This window comes from Oppia nitens, unplaced genomic scaffold, assembly GCF_028296485.1.
Source record: "Oppia nitens isolate AA-2021 unplaced genomic scaffold, nextdenovo-longstitch-racon4-pilon3 scaffold1_pilon_pilon_pilon, whole genome shotgun sequence".
Lineage (NCBI taxonomy): Eukaryota > Metazoa > Arthropoda > Arachnida > Sarcoptiformes > Oppiidae > Oppia > Oppia nitens.
Window position 1 is genome coordinate 9,064,856 of NW_026533199.1, and position 13,420 is coordinate 9,078,275.

At 46.8% G+C, this 13,420-nt stretch overlaps 5 protein-coding genes across 7 annotated transcripts; 3 read left to right on the top strand and 2 right to left on the bottom strand.

Moving 5' to 3' along the window:
- The first annotated feature begins 145 nt into the window (after positions 1–145).
- Positions 146–3,664, top strand: LOC128952372 (solute carrier family 12 member 5-like). Of its 2 annotated transcripts, none has more exons than XM_054297762.1 (6): positions 146–263; positions 507–817; positions 872–1,012; positions 1,065–2,088; positions 2,141–3,178; positions 3,251–3,664. In XM_054297762.1, exons 1-6 carry the CDS (start codon positions 146–148, stop codon positions 3,601–3,603), a joined length of 2,985 nt encoding a protein of 994 aa, XP_054153737.1. In that variant the 3' UTR covers positions 3,604–3,664. The 2 variants fall into 2 exon arrangements, with proteins under 2 accessions (XP_054153737.1, XP_054153736.1); XM_054297761.1 differs by having other exon boundaries at positions 211–454.
- Positions 3,607–4,812, top strand: LOC128952391 (uncharacterized). 2 transcript variants are annotated; one of them, XM_054297785.1, is made up of 4 exons: positions 3,607–3,697; positions 3,744–3,882; positions 3,938–4,167; positions 4,221–4,812. In XM_054297785.1, the coding sequence occupies exons 1-4, from the start codon at positions 3,673–3,675 to the stop codon at positions 4,772–4,774; spliced, it is 948 nt and encodes a 315-aa protein (XP_054153760.1). In that variant the 5' UTR covers positions 3,607–3,672; the 3' UTR covers positions 4,775–4,812. The 2 variants fall into 2 exon arrangements, with proteins under 2 accessions (XP_054153760.1, XP_054153761.1); XM_054297786.1 differs by having other exon boundaries at positions 3,756–3,882.
- On the bottom strand, positions 4,731–5,195 carry LOC128952403 (thymosin beta-like). The gene has a single exon (XM_054297798.1). It carries the CDS (start codon positions 5,068–5,070, stop codon positions 4,813–4,815), a length of 258 nt encoding a protein of 85 aa, XP_054153773.1. The 5' UTR covers positions 5,071–5,195; the 3' UTR covers positions 4,731–4,812.
- LOC128952400 (uncharacterized) lies at positions 5,131–5,951 on the top strand. The gene is made up of 3 exons (XM_054297795.1): positions 5,131–5,225; positions 5,506–5,841; positions 5,895–5,951. The coding sequence occupies exons 1-3, from the start codon at positions 5,131–5,133 to the stop codon at positions 5,935–5,937; spliced, it is 474 nt and encodes a 157-aa protein (XP_054153770.1). The 3' UTR covers positions 5,938–5,951.
- A 177-nt stretch (positions 5,952–6,128) lies between these two features.
- LOC128951204 (nipped-B-like protein) lies at positions 6,129–13,263 on the bottom strand. Its single transcript, XM_054296453.1, has 7 exons — positions 13,232–13,263; positions 13,024–13,154; positions 12,403–12,838; positions 11,883–12,101; positions 10,025–11,680; positions 6,738–9,957; positions 6,129–6,665 (listed from the first exon to the last, which is right to left on the bottom strand). The coding sequence occupies exons 1-7, from the start codon at positions 13,261–13,263 to the stop codon at positions 6,183–6,185; spliced, it is 6,177 nt and encodes a 2,058-aa protein (XP_054152428.1). The 3' UTR covers positions 6,129–6,182.
- Positions 13,264–13,420: the final 157 nt, after the last annotated feature.

Here is a 13,420-nt window from a genome sequence, read left to right on the forward strand (position 1 = left end):
TCAGTCGATTGCGTCGTTCGTGAGTCAGAGAGAGTCAGAGAAACGCCATCTGTGGTCAAGATTTCCAAGAATTGAGTTTCAGTTTTCAGAAAAAGATTTCAAATCCAAAGTTTTGGCCAAAAATTGGACGAAAAAAGCGCTAAAAATGAGTCGATTTTTGGTCACAAGAAGTCTTCCCGACGGCGAACACATCGAACTGATCGCTGATTCGCCAGTGGCCGAGCAGACGCGATATGGAGCTGCGGAGCGCGCCGACGCCACGCGTGAGTATGCGTTGATCTAAGAGTTTGAATGCGTAATCAAAGCCTTTGAATGGCGGAGAATAACGACCAGAAAGACGTTGTCTTATCTCCGAAATTCGAGGTTTCGCTGATTGCTTCTGCACCCGATGGCGATGGCCATGGCCAGGCAGACCAGGCCGCGCCGTTTATTGTGTCGATGCCGTCGGAGGAAGGTCTTTAGATGGTCTTCAAGACAATCATTATTAACAGTTATTCTGTTTTCAGAGGACTTCGCGGCGACTAATGATCGACAAAACGCTATGTTTTTGTTTTCCGAAGACGAAGACCGACGCGTGTCCTCTCTATTGTCTCGTTTGGCCAATTATGACGACGCCATTCAACCCATCGATTGCGACACCAAGACTGCACAGCCGCAGAAGGCCAATCTCGGAGTTCTGACCGGAGTTTACTTGCCGTGCATTCAAAACATCTTCGGAGTCATTATCTTCATTCGCATGACTTGGATGACTGGAACTGCCGGCATTCCCGCCTTCTTCGCCATTGTTCTGCTCTGTTGTTCCGTTACTTTTTGCACGGTTTGTCTCTTATTCTTCTTCTTCTAAACTTTGACCCAATTTTCCGCTTTTCAGTCCATTTCGTTGTCCGCAATCGCCACCAACGGCATTGTCCCGGCCGGTGGATCCTATTTCATGATATCTCGCTCTCTCGGACCCGAATTCGGAGGAGCGGTCGGCGTTTTGTTTTTCCTCGGAACTTCAGTGGCCGGAGCCGTAATTACCGAATCAATTAGTCTTCAATTGAATTCAATTAATCTGTCTTTAGATGTACATTGCGGGGGCGGTGGAGATTTTGCTCAACTATTTGTGTCCACAATTTGCGTTATTCGGAGACTTCGAGGCCGACAAAGACATTCTCTATCATAACATCCGAATCTATGGAACGCTTTTCCTCGCAATCATCGGTTTTATGGTCTTCATTGGCGTCCGTTTCGTCTCCAAGTTCGCGCCAATCGCCCTGCTCTGTGTCCTCATTTCCATCGCTTCCATTTACGTCGGGATTTTCGTCAATTACTCCGGAATTTCCAAATACGAGATTTGCGTAATCGGAGAACGACTTCTCTCAACCAAAGGTCAAATCAATTGTTCGGAACTGTCTCTGGAACCGCTCTTCTGCAACCAGACATATTGCGATCCGTTCTTCGCCGCCAATCGCCACCGCGTTCACACGGAACTGGCGATTCCGGGTCTAAGTTCTGGTGTTTTTTGGGACAATATATTTCCGAAATTCCGTTCGAAAGACAGTCTCGTCGTTAAAGGGATTTCTCATTCGGTTTCCGCCGAAGAAAAGCCATTTCTGACGCAAACCAACTCTGTTTTCGTGGACATCACCACTTCCTTCACGATTTTGGTGGCAATTTACTTTCCGTCTTGTACGGGAATTCTGGCCGGATCCAATCGTTCGGGAGACTTGGCGGATGCGCAGAAAGCGATTCCTTTGGGAACTCTTGGCGCTCAGTTGACGACATCTTTTGTCTATTTGTCGGTAATTCTGTTATTCGGCGCGTCTTTTAATCCGCTTTTCATTCGCGACAAATTCGGCGAATCGTTGGGCAAAGAGTTGGCCGTGACGTTGATCTCGTGGCCACACCCTCTGCTGATTCTGATTGGCGCTCTGTTGTCGACATTCGGTGCTGCGCTTCAGTCGCTGATTGGTGCGCCGCGTCTTCTTCAGGCCATCGCCAAAGACAATGTGATTCCGTTTTTGGATTCAATAGATTACGTCAACAAAAGAGGAGAACCCGTCAAAGCAATCATGGTTTCGCTCGTAATCGCCGAATGTGCTATTCGTAAGCCATCACTAATCCATTAATCCATTGACTAATCCATTCTCTAATCAAGTGATCGGAAACCTGGACTTCATAGCTCCGATTCTGACCATGTTTTTCCTCATGTGTTATATGTTTCTGAATCTGGCATGTACCGTTCAATCGCTTCTCCGGTCGCCATCTTGGAGACCGCGCTTTCGCTACTTCCATTGGACGATATCTTTGATTGGCATCTTCTTGTGTCTTTTGGTGATGTTGTTGTCTTCGTGGATCTACACCATTTGCGCGATGGCTTTGGCGGCTTTTATCTACAAATATATTGAATATCGCGGCGCAGAAAAGGAATGGGGAGACGGCATCCGCGGTCTCGCACTCTCCGCCGCCAGATTCTCGCTGTTGCGTCTGGAGGAAGGGCCGCCGCACACCAAGAACTGGAGACCGCAGTTGTTGTGTTTGGTTAAACTGCAGGACTCTTTGGATGTGAGGAATCGTCGTCTTTTGACTCTTGCTTCTCAACTAAAGGCCGGAAAGGGATTAACTATTGTGGCGTCGGTTCTTCATGGTCAATTCGAACAAGATGCCGGACTCGGGAATGCGGCCAAACAGAGTCTCAGGTCAACAATGGACAGGGAACGCGTCAAAGGGTTCGCGGAAGTGGTCGTCGCCCGAGACGTCGCAGCAGGTTTGAGTCACGTGATTCAGACGGCAGGTTTGGGAGGTTTGAAACACAACACCGTGATGTGTGCCTGGCCTAACAAATGGCGTCATTCGACTTCGAGGGACAAACATGTCCGGTTCTTGAGTTTGGTTCGGGCCGTGACTGCGGCGAATGCGGCGTTGGTTGTGGCGAAAGGATTGCCGCAGTGGCCAGACAATAACGACCGATTGGGCGGAACCGTTGACATTTGGTGGATTGTGCACGATGGCGGACTTTTGATTCTGTTGGCGTACGTGTTGTCTCAACACCGGACTTGGAGGTCATGTCGTCTTCGGGTGTTTACTGTCGCGCAATTGGAAGACAATTCGGTTCAAATGAAAAAAGATTTGGAAAAGTTTTTGTATCATTTGCGGATCGAAGCCGCCGTAGAAGTCATCGAAATGAGTGATTCAGGTATTAATCCGATAATCCGTTGATCCACTAATCCCACTAATGCCTTAATCCGTTAATCCGTTAATCCGATAGACGTCTCGGCTTACACTTACGAACGAACGATTCTTATGGAACAAAGAACTCAAGTTTTGCAGACAATAGCGGCCAATGAAATGCCGGCCATCGCGTCGTCCAATGACTTGAAACCCGACGAACTCAATGTCCGCCGAATGCATACCGCCGTTCGTCTGAATGAAGCGATTCTGGCCAAAAGTCACGCCGCCAAACTGGTCATCGTGAATATGCCGGGAATCCCGCGCAACATGTCTTCGCAAAGCGGATCCGAAACCAATTATATGGAATTCGTTGAAGTCTTGACCGAAGGATTGGAACGCGTGTTATTAGCGCGCGGTTCGGGTCGTGAAGTCATTACTATTTTCTCTTAGATTAAGCACTAAAAGCACGTCATTTATGTCCGAACGCCGAATTGGGTCACAAAACGCGTCGCATTCGCGATGTTTCTCTTTGTCGTCGGTTTCGGTAATCAATGATTAATCCGATAATCCCTTAACTAATCTCTTATTAGTTCTATATATAGTCTTTTTATGCCACTCTTTTGGCCAACATTTCGACGCTCAACGCGTCCGCGATTCGCGAGCAATGGTTTTCCGTCTGCGAAACGTCTCGTCGCCCGACGTCTCCCGGATGCCTCCATTTGTCCAAAGGTTAGGATTAAAGACGAAGAAATCCAAGAAAATAATCTCTTCTTCTTCTTCTTAGAGGACATTCGCTCAAAACCTCTGACCATTTATTAGACGAAATGGAGGTTCCGGACGCCAGACGACGTCAGGACGACGACCGCACGACGCAAACACGACACGCCATCTCTAATACTCAGCGATACCGCGGACGCGAAAAGCGCCGCCGAATGCGCACTTCGACTACCAGCAGCACTACTACTTCTACTACAACGACGACGACAACAACAACGCCGGCACCAGAATATTACGGTAAGCAAAGAGACAACGACTGGACGACGACTAAAAAGTTGATTAATATTTAGATTACGACGACTATTACGACGATTACGACTATCACGTGACGACAACTACGACAACGACAACAACTGCTTCGCCTGGAAGACGACGTCAAAACCGTCGTCCGGGTAGACGAAGGTTTCGTCGTCCAACAGAAGCACCGACGACGACGACGACAACCACTTTGTCACCCAATTATAAGCAAAGACCCGACGGAAGAATCATTGACTATTCAGCGGATCCCAACTTCCCGTACGAACTTCGCGGCGCTGACCTCACGGAATACCCGTTTTACGTGTCGATTCCCGAATCCAAGTTTTCGTGTTCGGGAAGACACGACGGATATTACGCTGATATCAGTCTGTTTTGTCAAGTGTATCATCACTGCGCTTCTGGACACCAAAGATACGATTTTTTGTGTCCGAATTACACGCTCTTCGATCAGACGACTTTCACGTGTCGTTTCGTAAATACAGTCGATTGTCTGAATTCGGAAAACCATTTCAACCGAAACAACGAATTATACGTCACAACAATCCAATCAACAAATGCCGCGCGAGTGACCAACGCCACCACGTGACCCGATTTATTAGACTGTAAATAGCATTAAAACTGATTTTAAGCCGATTTCTCAGTCGCGATGTCCGACGCCGACGGCAACACCACTTTCTCCTGCGTTTGCGTCGATTTGAGTCGCGATTTGTCCGCCGACTCGATGGACGCCAACAATGCCTGTTGAGAGCGCTCTTGTGTCAGGTCTTCAGCCGACGGCAAAATGACCTTTTCGGCGGTTTCCGTGTGTCTTAACTGATGGTCTTCCGACTCGAGAGCCGATTTCAAGGGATTGGTTAACGGTTTCGGCAAATGTTCGGCCATTTCTTGGATTAATTCGATTCTAAACGCAAAACAAAGCAATAGTTTTGACAATAGTTTCAAATGTTCTGTCAGTCTATCCAACAGTTCTATAGTCTATCCAACAGTTCTATAGTCTATCCAACTATACAACAGTCCTCTCAGTCAACACCCAAACGGTGAGTCATTCCCTCCGTTCCCCCCTTTGGTCCCCACAGGACGTCCTCCCAGTCCTCGTCTGCCACCAGATGTCGACACTCTGGCCATTGACCCAATTCAAGGTCAACTTTGGGCCAAAAATATTCGGAATTTCGGCCAAAAGTTTATTAACTTTTTCTCAAAATTTGTATTTAAAGTCAAAACTCGTCTAAAAGTTATTTAAAACTCATTCAAAGCTCGAAATGAATCCAAACTTTGTTTCTCTTGTTTTTTTTGGTCTTTTTTTTGTCCAAATTAAAGGACAATATTCGCCGCAATCTCAACAATATCCACGAATCAAAATCGGTGGACCTCTCGGACAATTGGTTCCAAATGGCATTCAATTGGGAGCCGGTCTCGGGTCGATTCTCAACTCACTCATTGGCGAATCCGCCGCTTCTTCGCCTTCCGTCGCCGTCCAACACCCGCCGCCGCACCGGCCGTCTCATCCACAACTGGATCTGCCCTTCGCCGCCAACACTCCGTTCGCGATTCGTGTTCCGTCGGCGTCGTCTGGCCAACAAATGCTGCAGAAGTATGGATCAGCTCTTTTCGGCCAACAGATGGCGTCGCAATCTTTTTTACCACAAAACGAAGGTTTGTCTCAAAAATACGTTTTTTTCTCTTTTTTAACACTTTTTTACCGAAAGTTCTTTCGGCCGCCGCTTCCGAACATTATTCAACTTTGAGTGACTCTGCGCTGGCAAATGGGTCACTGAGAGGTCATCGCCCGCGAGTTTACGGTTCGTTGACCCCCGACTTGTCCTGATTAGAGTCGCTTTTGTCGCGATTTGTAAATAAATTATAAAATAAAACATTTTTTTATAAATAAAATACTTTTTATTCGAAATAAAGTTTCAATAATTTAATCGAATTTTTTACAAATAATGACTTTTTATACAAAATGAACGCTTTTTTAATGCTATCAATGCTTTGAATCAATGGCGACGTCGTTCGCGGTCGTCGTCCGAGACGTCGTCTTCCGATTCAGTTGTCGTCCTGTCGTCGTCCGAGTCGTCAATTGTGACGCGTTTTCGTTTTCGACGCTTAGGTTCGGGTTTAGTCGGCGTTCGCTTTAAATCAATACCAATGTCTACGAGAGTCACCTGACATGAGTTGCGACGAATAGAGTCGAGCAGTCGTTTGCGTTCGTTATCATTGAGATCGTCGTCGACGCGAGTCGTCGTCCGGTTGACGACCTGATGGTCGATGAGTGTCGTCCGTGCGTCGTCCGGAGCGACCTTCTTTCGGATCACAAATAGTTTGTTATGAATCAACTGATTCGACACATTCGGGTCATTTGAGGTCAATGCCACAGATTTAAAACGTTTGAACTCTTCTAGCAACTGCTCGGGCGTCGACTCGGCCGAAATGGACGGTGTGGCCAAAAGCAGAGTTTCGGCCAAATTTGTTGTTTCGATCTGTAATTAAATTGCAATTAAATTTGAATTAAATTGGAATTAAAGCGAATCTAATTAAAAGTCAAATCAAACCTGTCGTCTATGAATAGGTTTTTCCCAAGCTTTGGCCTCATTTGGCGAATACTCAAGGATTTTGTCGTCTTTTATGAGATAAAACTCTTTCAAAAGTTTCCGCAAAAACGCCACTAAATATACTCTTCTAAGCGATCGTCGGATTTGCCGAATAACCGATTGTCGGCAAACAACGGTTTCGTCGGCCAATAATTCGTTTGCAAACTGTTCGTAATTATCGTCGAATTTATTGTCCATAAGTTCTTCGGATTCGAAGCCAAAGAGTTCGGTAAAGAGTTGTGACGTATGCGCGGAATTCACGGATTGAATGCATTCTAATTGTTGATGAATATAAAGGATTTCGTCGATAACTGTGAACGGAAAGAACAACAACATCTCAAACACCAATTGGAGGGCCGCGTCGTCCGTCGTCCGCGTGTCGTCCGGAGCGACGGTCTGAGCGTCGTCCGAGACGTCGTTCTCTTCAAAGGCAATATCATTGGTCGCATTGACCTCAAAGTTGCGCAACAATTGCTGAACAAATCCTCTTCGCGATTGTCTGTTATTACACACCACGTGATAGAGAGTGGCCAGTCGTGACGTCACGTCTCCTTTGTCGTCGAGACGGAAACCGCGACACCGCAGTCGTGTACACAACTTAGTGGCCAATTGAATGCCGGGCCGTGTCTTCATGGCCACAAAGCCGTGGAACTTGCGCTCAATCTCGTGCAAGACGTGGTCAGCACGTGACCGAATGTCTCTGTCGTCGTCTGTCGTCATAGCAATCAAATGCGACACAAGTTGTAACGGATGCACGTGACCACCCGTTTGGATCACGTGAATGACATTGCAGGCGACGCGACGAATGGCCACCGAAGCCGAGAGCGCGCGGTCGAGCAGAAGCGCCAAATAGGTCTGAATGATCTGCGACTGAACTGATCCGGCGTCGGCGTCGTCCGTCATCTGTTTCAGCGATTCTCTTGACCACTCAATCGTTGCGTTCTTTTGTTCGTCTGATTCGAGACTTTCGTTGAGATAATTCCGGAAATTCTGAAGAACTTGAACCGTAAGCGCTTCCGGACTTCTTTCGCCCAACAATCGCTCGTACAGCTCGACAACGCGTGGTCTGAGGCAAACTCTGGGATCCGATTCGATGATAAATCCAAGAGAAGTAATACACCGGACGACGACATCCGAACCGTCGGGTGTTTTTGCGGACAAACCGTTTGTCTGAAGATTGCTTTGAATTAATTGTAAAATCGATTCCAAAACAAATGCTTTTTCTGTTGAATCGAAAGTTCGGGAAAAATGTTTCAAAAATAAACCCAAAGAATAAACGGAACGCAAAAGTTTCGGTTTATTCGCAACGGTTCCCGAAATCAGAAGAATGGCTTTGAATTTGGAGAACAGTTCGGTCGCCAAACGGAAGTTCCGAGTGTGCGTCTCTATGACAACGGCCAAACACTGAACGGAAGCGGGAAGAATCAGAGCCGAAGACTGAAGGATCTGTTTGGTCAGATCTTCTTCGAGACGAGCGGTTAATCCGGAAGAAGGATTGAAACCTTTGTTGTGAAGACATCTTTCCAAAGACTGAACGACTTTATTCCGAACGTGAATATCGACCACAGATTCACACGGAAGTGATAGCAACAGACACAGCGAATCCGCGTGCTTGGTCAGCGTCTCGGGCGCGATTCGGGCGAACATGCCGACCACGTGCATTGCGGACAGCGTGACGAGTGCGCGTTGGCGGCCGTCGGGCGTTTGGTGGAGATCAGCTGTGAGGACACGCGCGACAACAGTGTCGACAATGGTATGAGCGGCAGATATTGATTGCGGATCTTGTTTTATGATTTGTTCGAAGAGTTGATGCATTTGATCGACGGATCCGTCGGTTTGCAACAGAACTGCCATAACGTCTACCAAAGACATTACGCGCTGGGCTTGAGATGCGTCGTCCGGCACGACGTCCATCAGAGAGCGAAACCACAACTCTTTGACCGTTTCGTGAACTAAACGCCTGATTCCGTCCCCCTCGTCGTTCACACGGCGCACAATCTTCAGCTGGATTTCGGCGTTTTTGGGACAATCGGGAAATGCGACGGTCAGATCCCTGAGAATACGAATGACGCGTTTTCGGACCGAAACTCCGGTATCGAGAATGCGTTCTCCAATCAGATCCACGTATTTGTCGCACAAATCACGTGAACGCGATTGGAGGACGTGACGACCAATCAGATCGACGGTCGCTTCTCGAACTGAAGTGGAAGCGTCGAGAAGAGCGGCTCTCATTGCGATCTGAAGATCATTTCTGGCCAAGACTTGCGTCGACTTTTCGAGCGAACAATTGACGAGAATTGAAGACAAACTCTTCATTGCTCGCGATCTTTGAGTCGTATTTGTAGTCAAAGAGAGTGAAGAACACACGTGACTGAGAGAAGCGTCGAAAAGACGAGACATTGTCTGCAAATCCAAGACTTCCGACGATTTGACAAACAGTTCGGCCGTCGAGGCGTCGATCGGATCGTCGTCCATCGAATCCGACCGACAGTTCAGAAGCGAGAGGAACTGCTTCTCCAGACTGACGACCGCTTTCTCTTTGAGCCAAAGCGCGGCCCAAATATGTCTTTCGGCGAACAGTTTTTCGGTAACGAAGAAAGCGTTGACTCGAGTCATGACTTGTAAAAGTCGTTCTTCGCTTTGTTTTCGTTTATCTCTTTGATCTAATTGGCGAAGAGTTGTTTCCGTTTCTTCCAAGAGTTCCGTTTTTCGGGCAAAAAGTCGGGCAAAAGTCGAACAAATTTCGGCCAAAAATTCAATGGAATTCAGTCTTAATTGAAGAGAAACTGATTTTTCTTTCGACGAAACGTTTGCTATCAATAGTTTGCAAACAATTTGAACCAAAAGTAAAGCAGTTATAGTTTGCGGCGCAAAAACAGCACTCAATAAGTCGGACAACACTTCAGCAAAAAATGCCTTCACATCCGAGTCCGTCGTCCCGGACGACGCACCCGATAGACAACGACGAGTGAACGACGATAAAAATGCGGAAATTATTTGAAGACTTTCCGTCAACTCTTTGGACAGCGAATCACGTGTCACTCGAGTTTGGTCGCGCGGGAACAGAGCGTTTGTCAGACCAATGAGTAGTCGCGTGAAGACGCTTAGGGATCGCGTGTGGCGGTTACCATGGTGACCAAGACGATGAAAGCTTTGAAGCAATTCTTCGAGAATCGAGTTTCTAATGGATTAACGGATTAACAGATCATTAAAACAATGTTTTCAATCAATTGAAAGAATTCTTTTACCGGTGTTTAGGATAAGCGCCGAAAATACAGGCAATAGTCTGGACGGCGGCCGCGTGCAACTCTTGAGCGCCTAATAGAAGAGCGGAAGTGGCGGCTCGGGTACAGGTCAGCACAAGAGAATCATTTAAACCCGAATTTCGTTCCAAATATTGACACAAAAGATCCAAAAGTTCTGTGAAATGAATGACTTGTTTTCGAGAAAATGTCGTCAAAGAAAGACTTTTTTCGGATTTCTTTTTCGGAGATTTCTTTTCCGTCACGTGAGTCTTGGAATTGAGATTATGAGCGACAAAAGCGACCACAGTTTCCAACAGTTCTTCAAATAAGACGACACGAGAAGACATTCCTTTGGCTGTCATTACATTCAAAGACAATTTCGAAGCGCAAACCAATAATTGCCAAAATCGGTTGTCGTCCGGAACGACGTCTCCTTCTTCATCTCGAGAAACGTCTTCCGAATCTTTGAATCTCGAGAACCAAACAATCATTTTATTGCATAAAAGCGACAAAAAAGTCGCTAATTTTCCGCTCAATCTCTGCTCTAATTCCGATAATTTGGTCGCGAGTTTCAGTTTTGACGACAATTGAGACAAAATCTGTAATTCTTTTAATTCGATTTTCAAGTCAAACGAAACGCCTTCTTCTTCTCGCACTTCTTCGTCCTCCGACTCGCCCTCAGAATCACGCGAAGCACTCATAACCCGTTCGATGACGGCCTCGAAAGCGGTCACCGAATCCTTGTTCTGAAGTTCTGTTTCAGAGTTCACGTGATTTCTCTGTTTTTCTGAAGTTTTTTTCGCTTTTTTTAAAACGATTTCTGTTTTTTTGATTTCTTTTTTATCGACTTTTTCTTCGATTTTTTCTTCAATTTTTTCGGTATTTCTTGAGCGCGATTTCACTCGATCTCCGAGAGAAGAATAATCATAAAACTTATTATCTCCTCTTTCCTCTTCTTCGGCGTGAAGACTGCAGTCGTTTTGAAGTTCGGAAATCAGGTCTGAATTGAGTTCTAAACGAATCGTCGGTTCGATTGAATCCAAAGCGTCTCCTATTGTAGTCGTCGTCCCGATTGTCGTCCCGATCGTCGTCCCGATCGTCGTCCCAATCGTCGTCCCAATCGTCTCCCAAGACGACCGATCAGTCGATCCAACAAAAAGTCCTTTTATTGCCATTTGATAAGTCAATGGAGAAAGTGATGGATTTCCCGAAGACGGGATGTGATCGGGAAAATGCAAATCTGCCAATTGTTGTCTCGCCTGAAGAAGTGCCGCTTCAAGAGTCGGTTCAATAGCCGAACTCCAATTCGGCGCATTTCCACGACTCAGCGTTTGGTCTCGCGGTGAATGAGCGGCCGTCGGAAGTGGCAGTTCGCGCAACAGATCACATAAAGACTGACAACAAGCGAGAGACACCTGAGCGGCGCACGTGGTGTCGGCCACCGGGGGATCCATTGGACGACAGATTACAAGAAAAGAGAGAAAAACACTGTTTTTGTCGACATTTTGAATGCTTTGACACGTCTTTAGACGAGCCGTCCATAGAGTACGTCGCAAAACGCATCGTCCAAAGCGTCGTCCGACTCGTCGTCCGGAACGACGGCCAGAGAGACGTCGAAACGCAAAGCAATAGAAATAATAATAAAATGAATACAAAAGCCTTTTATTCCTTTGACTTGTTTTCCGACGAACTCTTCGTCCGAAACGACGGAACGAAACGCAAAATGTCTTCAAAAGACTCAATCATTCAATGGATTCGCGTCTTCGCCGAACCCGTACTCGTTGTACCGCTCCTTCGGTTCGCGTCAATCATACGGCGGACGGCAGTGAATGCAGAACGGGACCACTCGGGCGGTGGTCACCTGTTGTCGCGGCGAATATCGGCCACGTGTTTGTTTGGCGGCGCGCGAATGTAAACACGACGCATTTCGTCGTCTTGAGTGGACATTCGGCGGTCGTTTTGGACAGACCTCGGGCCGGACTTCGGGTCGTCTTTTTGGTCAGTAATTTGGCGGTCTTTGGACACGGCTTTTGCGTTTGGAACTGTTGTCTTGTTTTGTCCGTTCATTTCGGAACTCATTCTTCATATCAAACAATTTGTTTTACTTTTGAAGAAAATCCGAATTCATTTCCACCGAAAATGTCCGCAAAATCGCCGAAAAATACATTTAATTCCGATTTCTTTGAAATATTTTTCTCTATTTTTCCGTTCATTTTGTCAGACATTCAATGCTTTCAATCGCGACATCTGTTGACACAAACACTGCATTCATTCGACAATCAATTACGTCATTACTTTTGCATCCCTTCAATGGTTTTATCAATTCATTCAATCAATACATTCAAAACGTAATTCATATCATAAATGTTTATTTACATAACGGCTCACAAGTTTTCCGACGAATGACCACTTCTTCGGCCACTCTTCTCCGCGATTTATCCGCCGAACTGTCGGCCGTTAAGACTGCGCGGTTCGCCGCCGAGCGCGAGTTGGTGAGTGAAGGGGCGAGACTTCGGGAAATAGCGTTATTGTGCGACGTCGTCAACAATAATACCGACGATTGGGATCTGTTGTCTTCAGCCGAAGAAATGGCCGAAAAGGTTGACTCAGACGTGTCGTCCGATTCAGACGAACGCGACTCAAGTTCCGAGTCGTTGAACGCGCTTTTGCTCGAAGAGAAACTCGTGATCGCGGAATTGACGTCTTTGCGGACGGAGTCCGACGTCCCGAACGACGCCCCGGACGACGACATGAACGACGACGCGGACGACGAAGAATTGCGAGAATTCAGAAAAGTAGAAAACGATATTAAAGTCTCTGAACTGACGCACAGTTTGCGTCACGTGAGGACACAATTGGCCGAAAAACGGGAAAACCAAAGAAAACGTCGGAAACGTCGAGTCGAAGCACCGCTCGCCGACTCTGAGAGTTTGGACGACCGATTACCGCCTCGTCAGTCGCGTCCACTTACACTATATTTGCCACAACCGGCCGAACTTGACCTGAATGCACACGTGAGAGAGTTAGGTCATGATTTGGCTGTAGTTTCGGCTGAAGTTGTAGTAAATCGAGACCAATGTTTTGGTGAACTTCGGAAGCTTTGTCGTCGTTCCGCGAGATGGCGCAAACGGTTCTTTCTTTTCGATCGTTTTAATCGAGTTTTAGTTTATTTCGAATCCGAAAATCATTTCCGAAAAAATCAAAACAAACCGAAAAGTAATTAAAAGAAAGAATCGAAACATTCATTAATCCTTTAATCCGTTCTAATCTTAGGCGGCGTTCACTTCGATGAAATCCGAGACGTTTTTGTAGATCACGTGCGATCCGTCCGCGTCCACCGCCCCGTGTTTTGTGTGGCAACGGAAGGTCGGGTATTCGTATTGTCTGCGCGTCGACCGG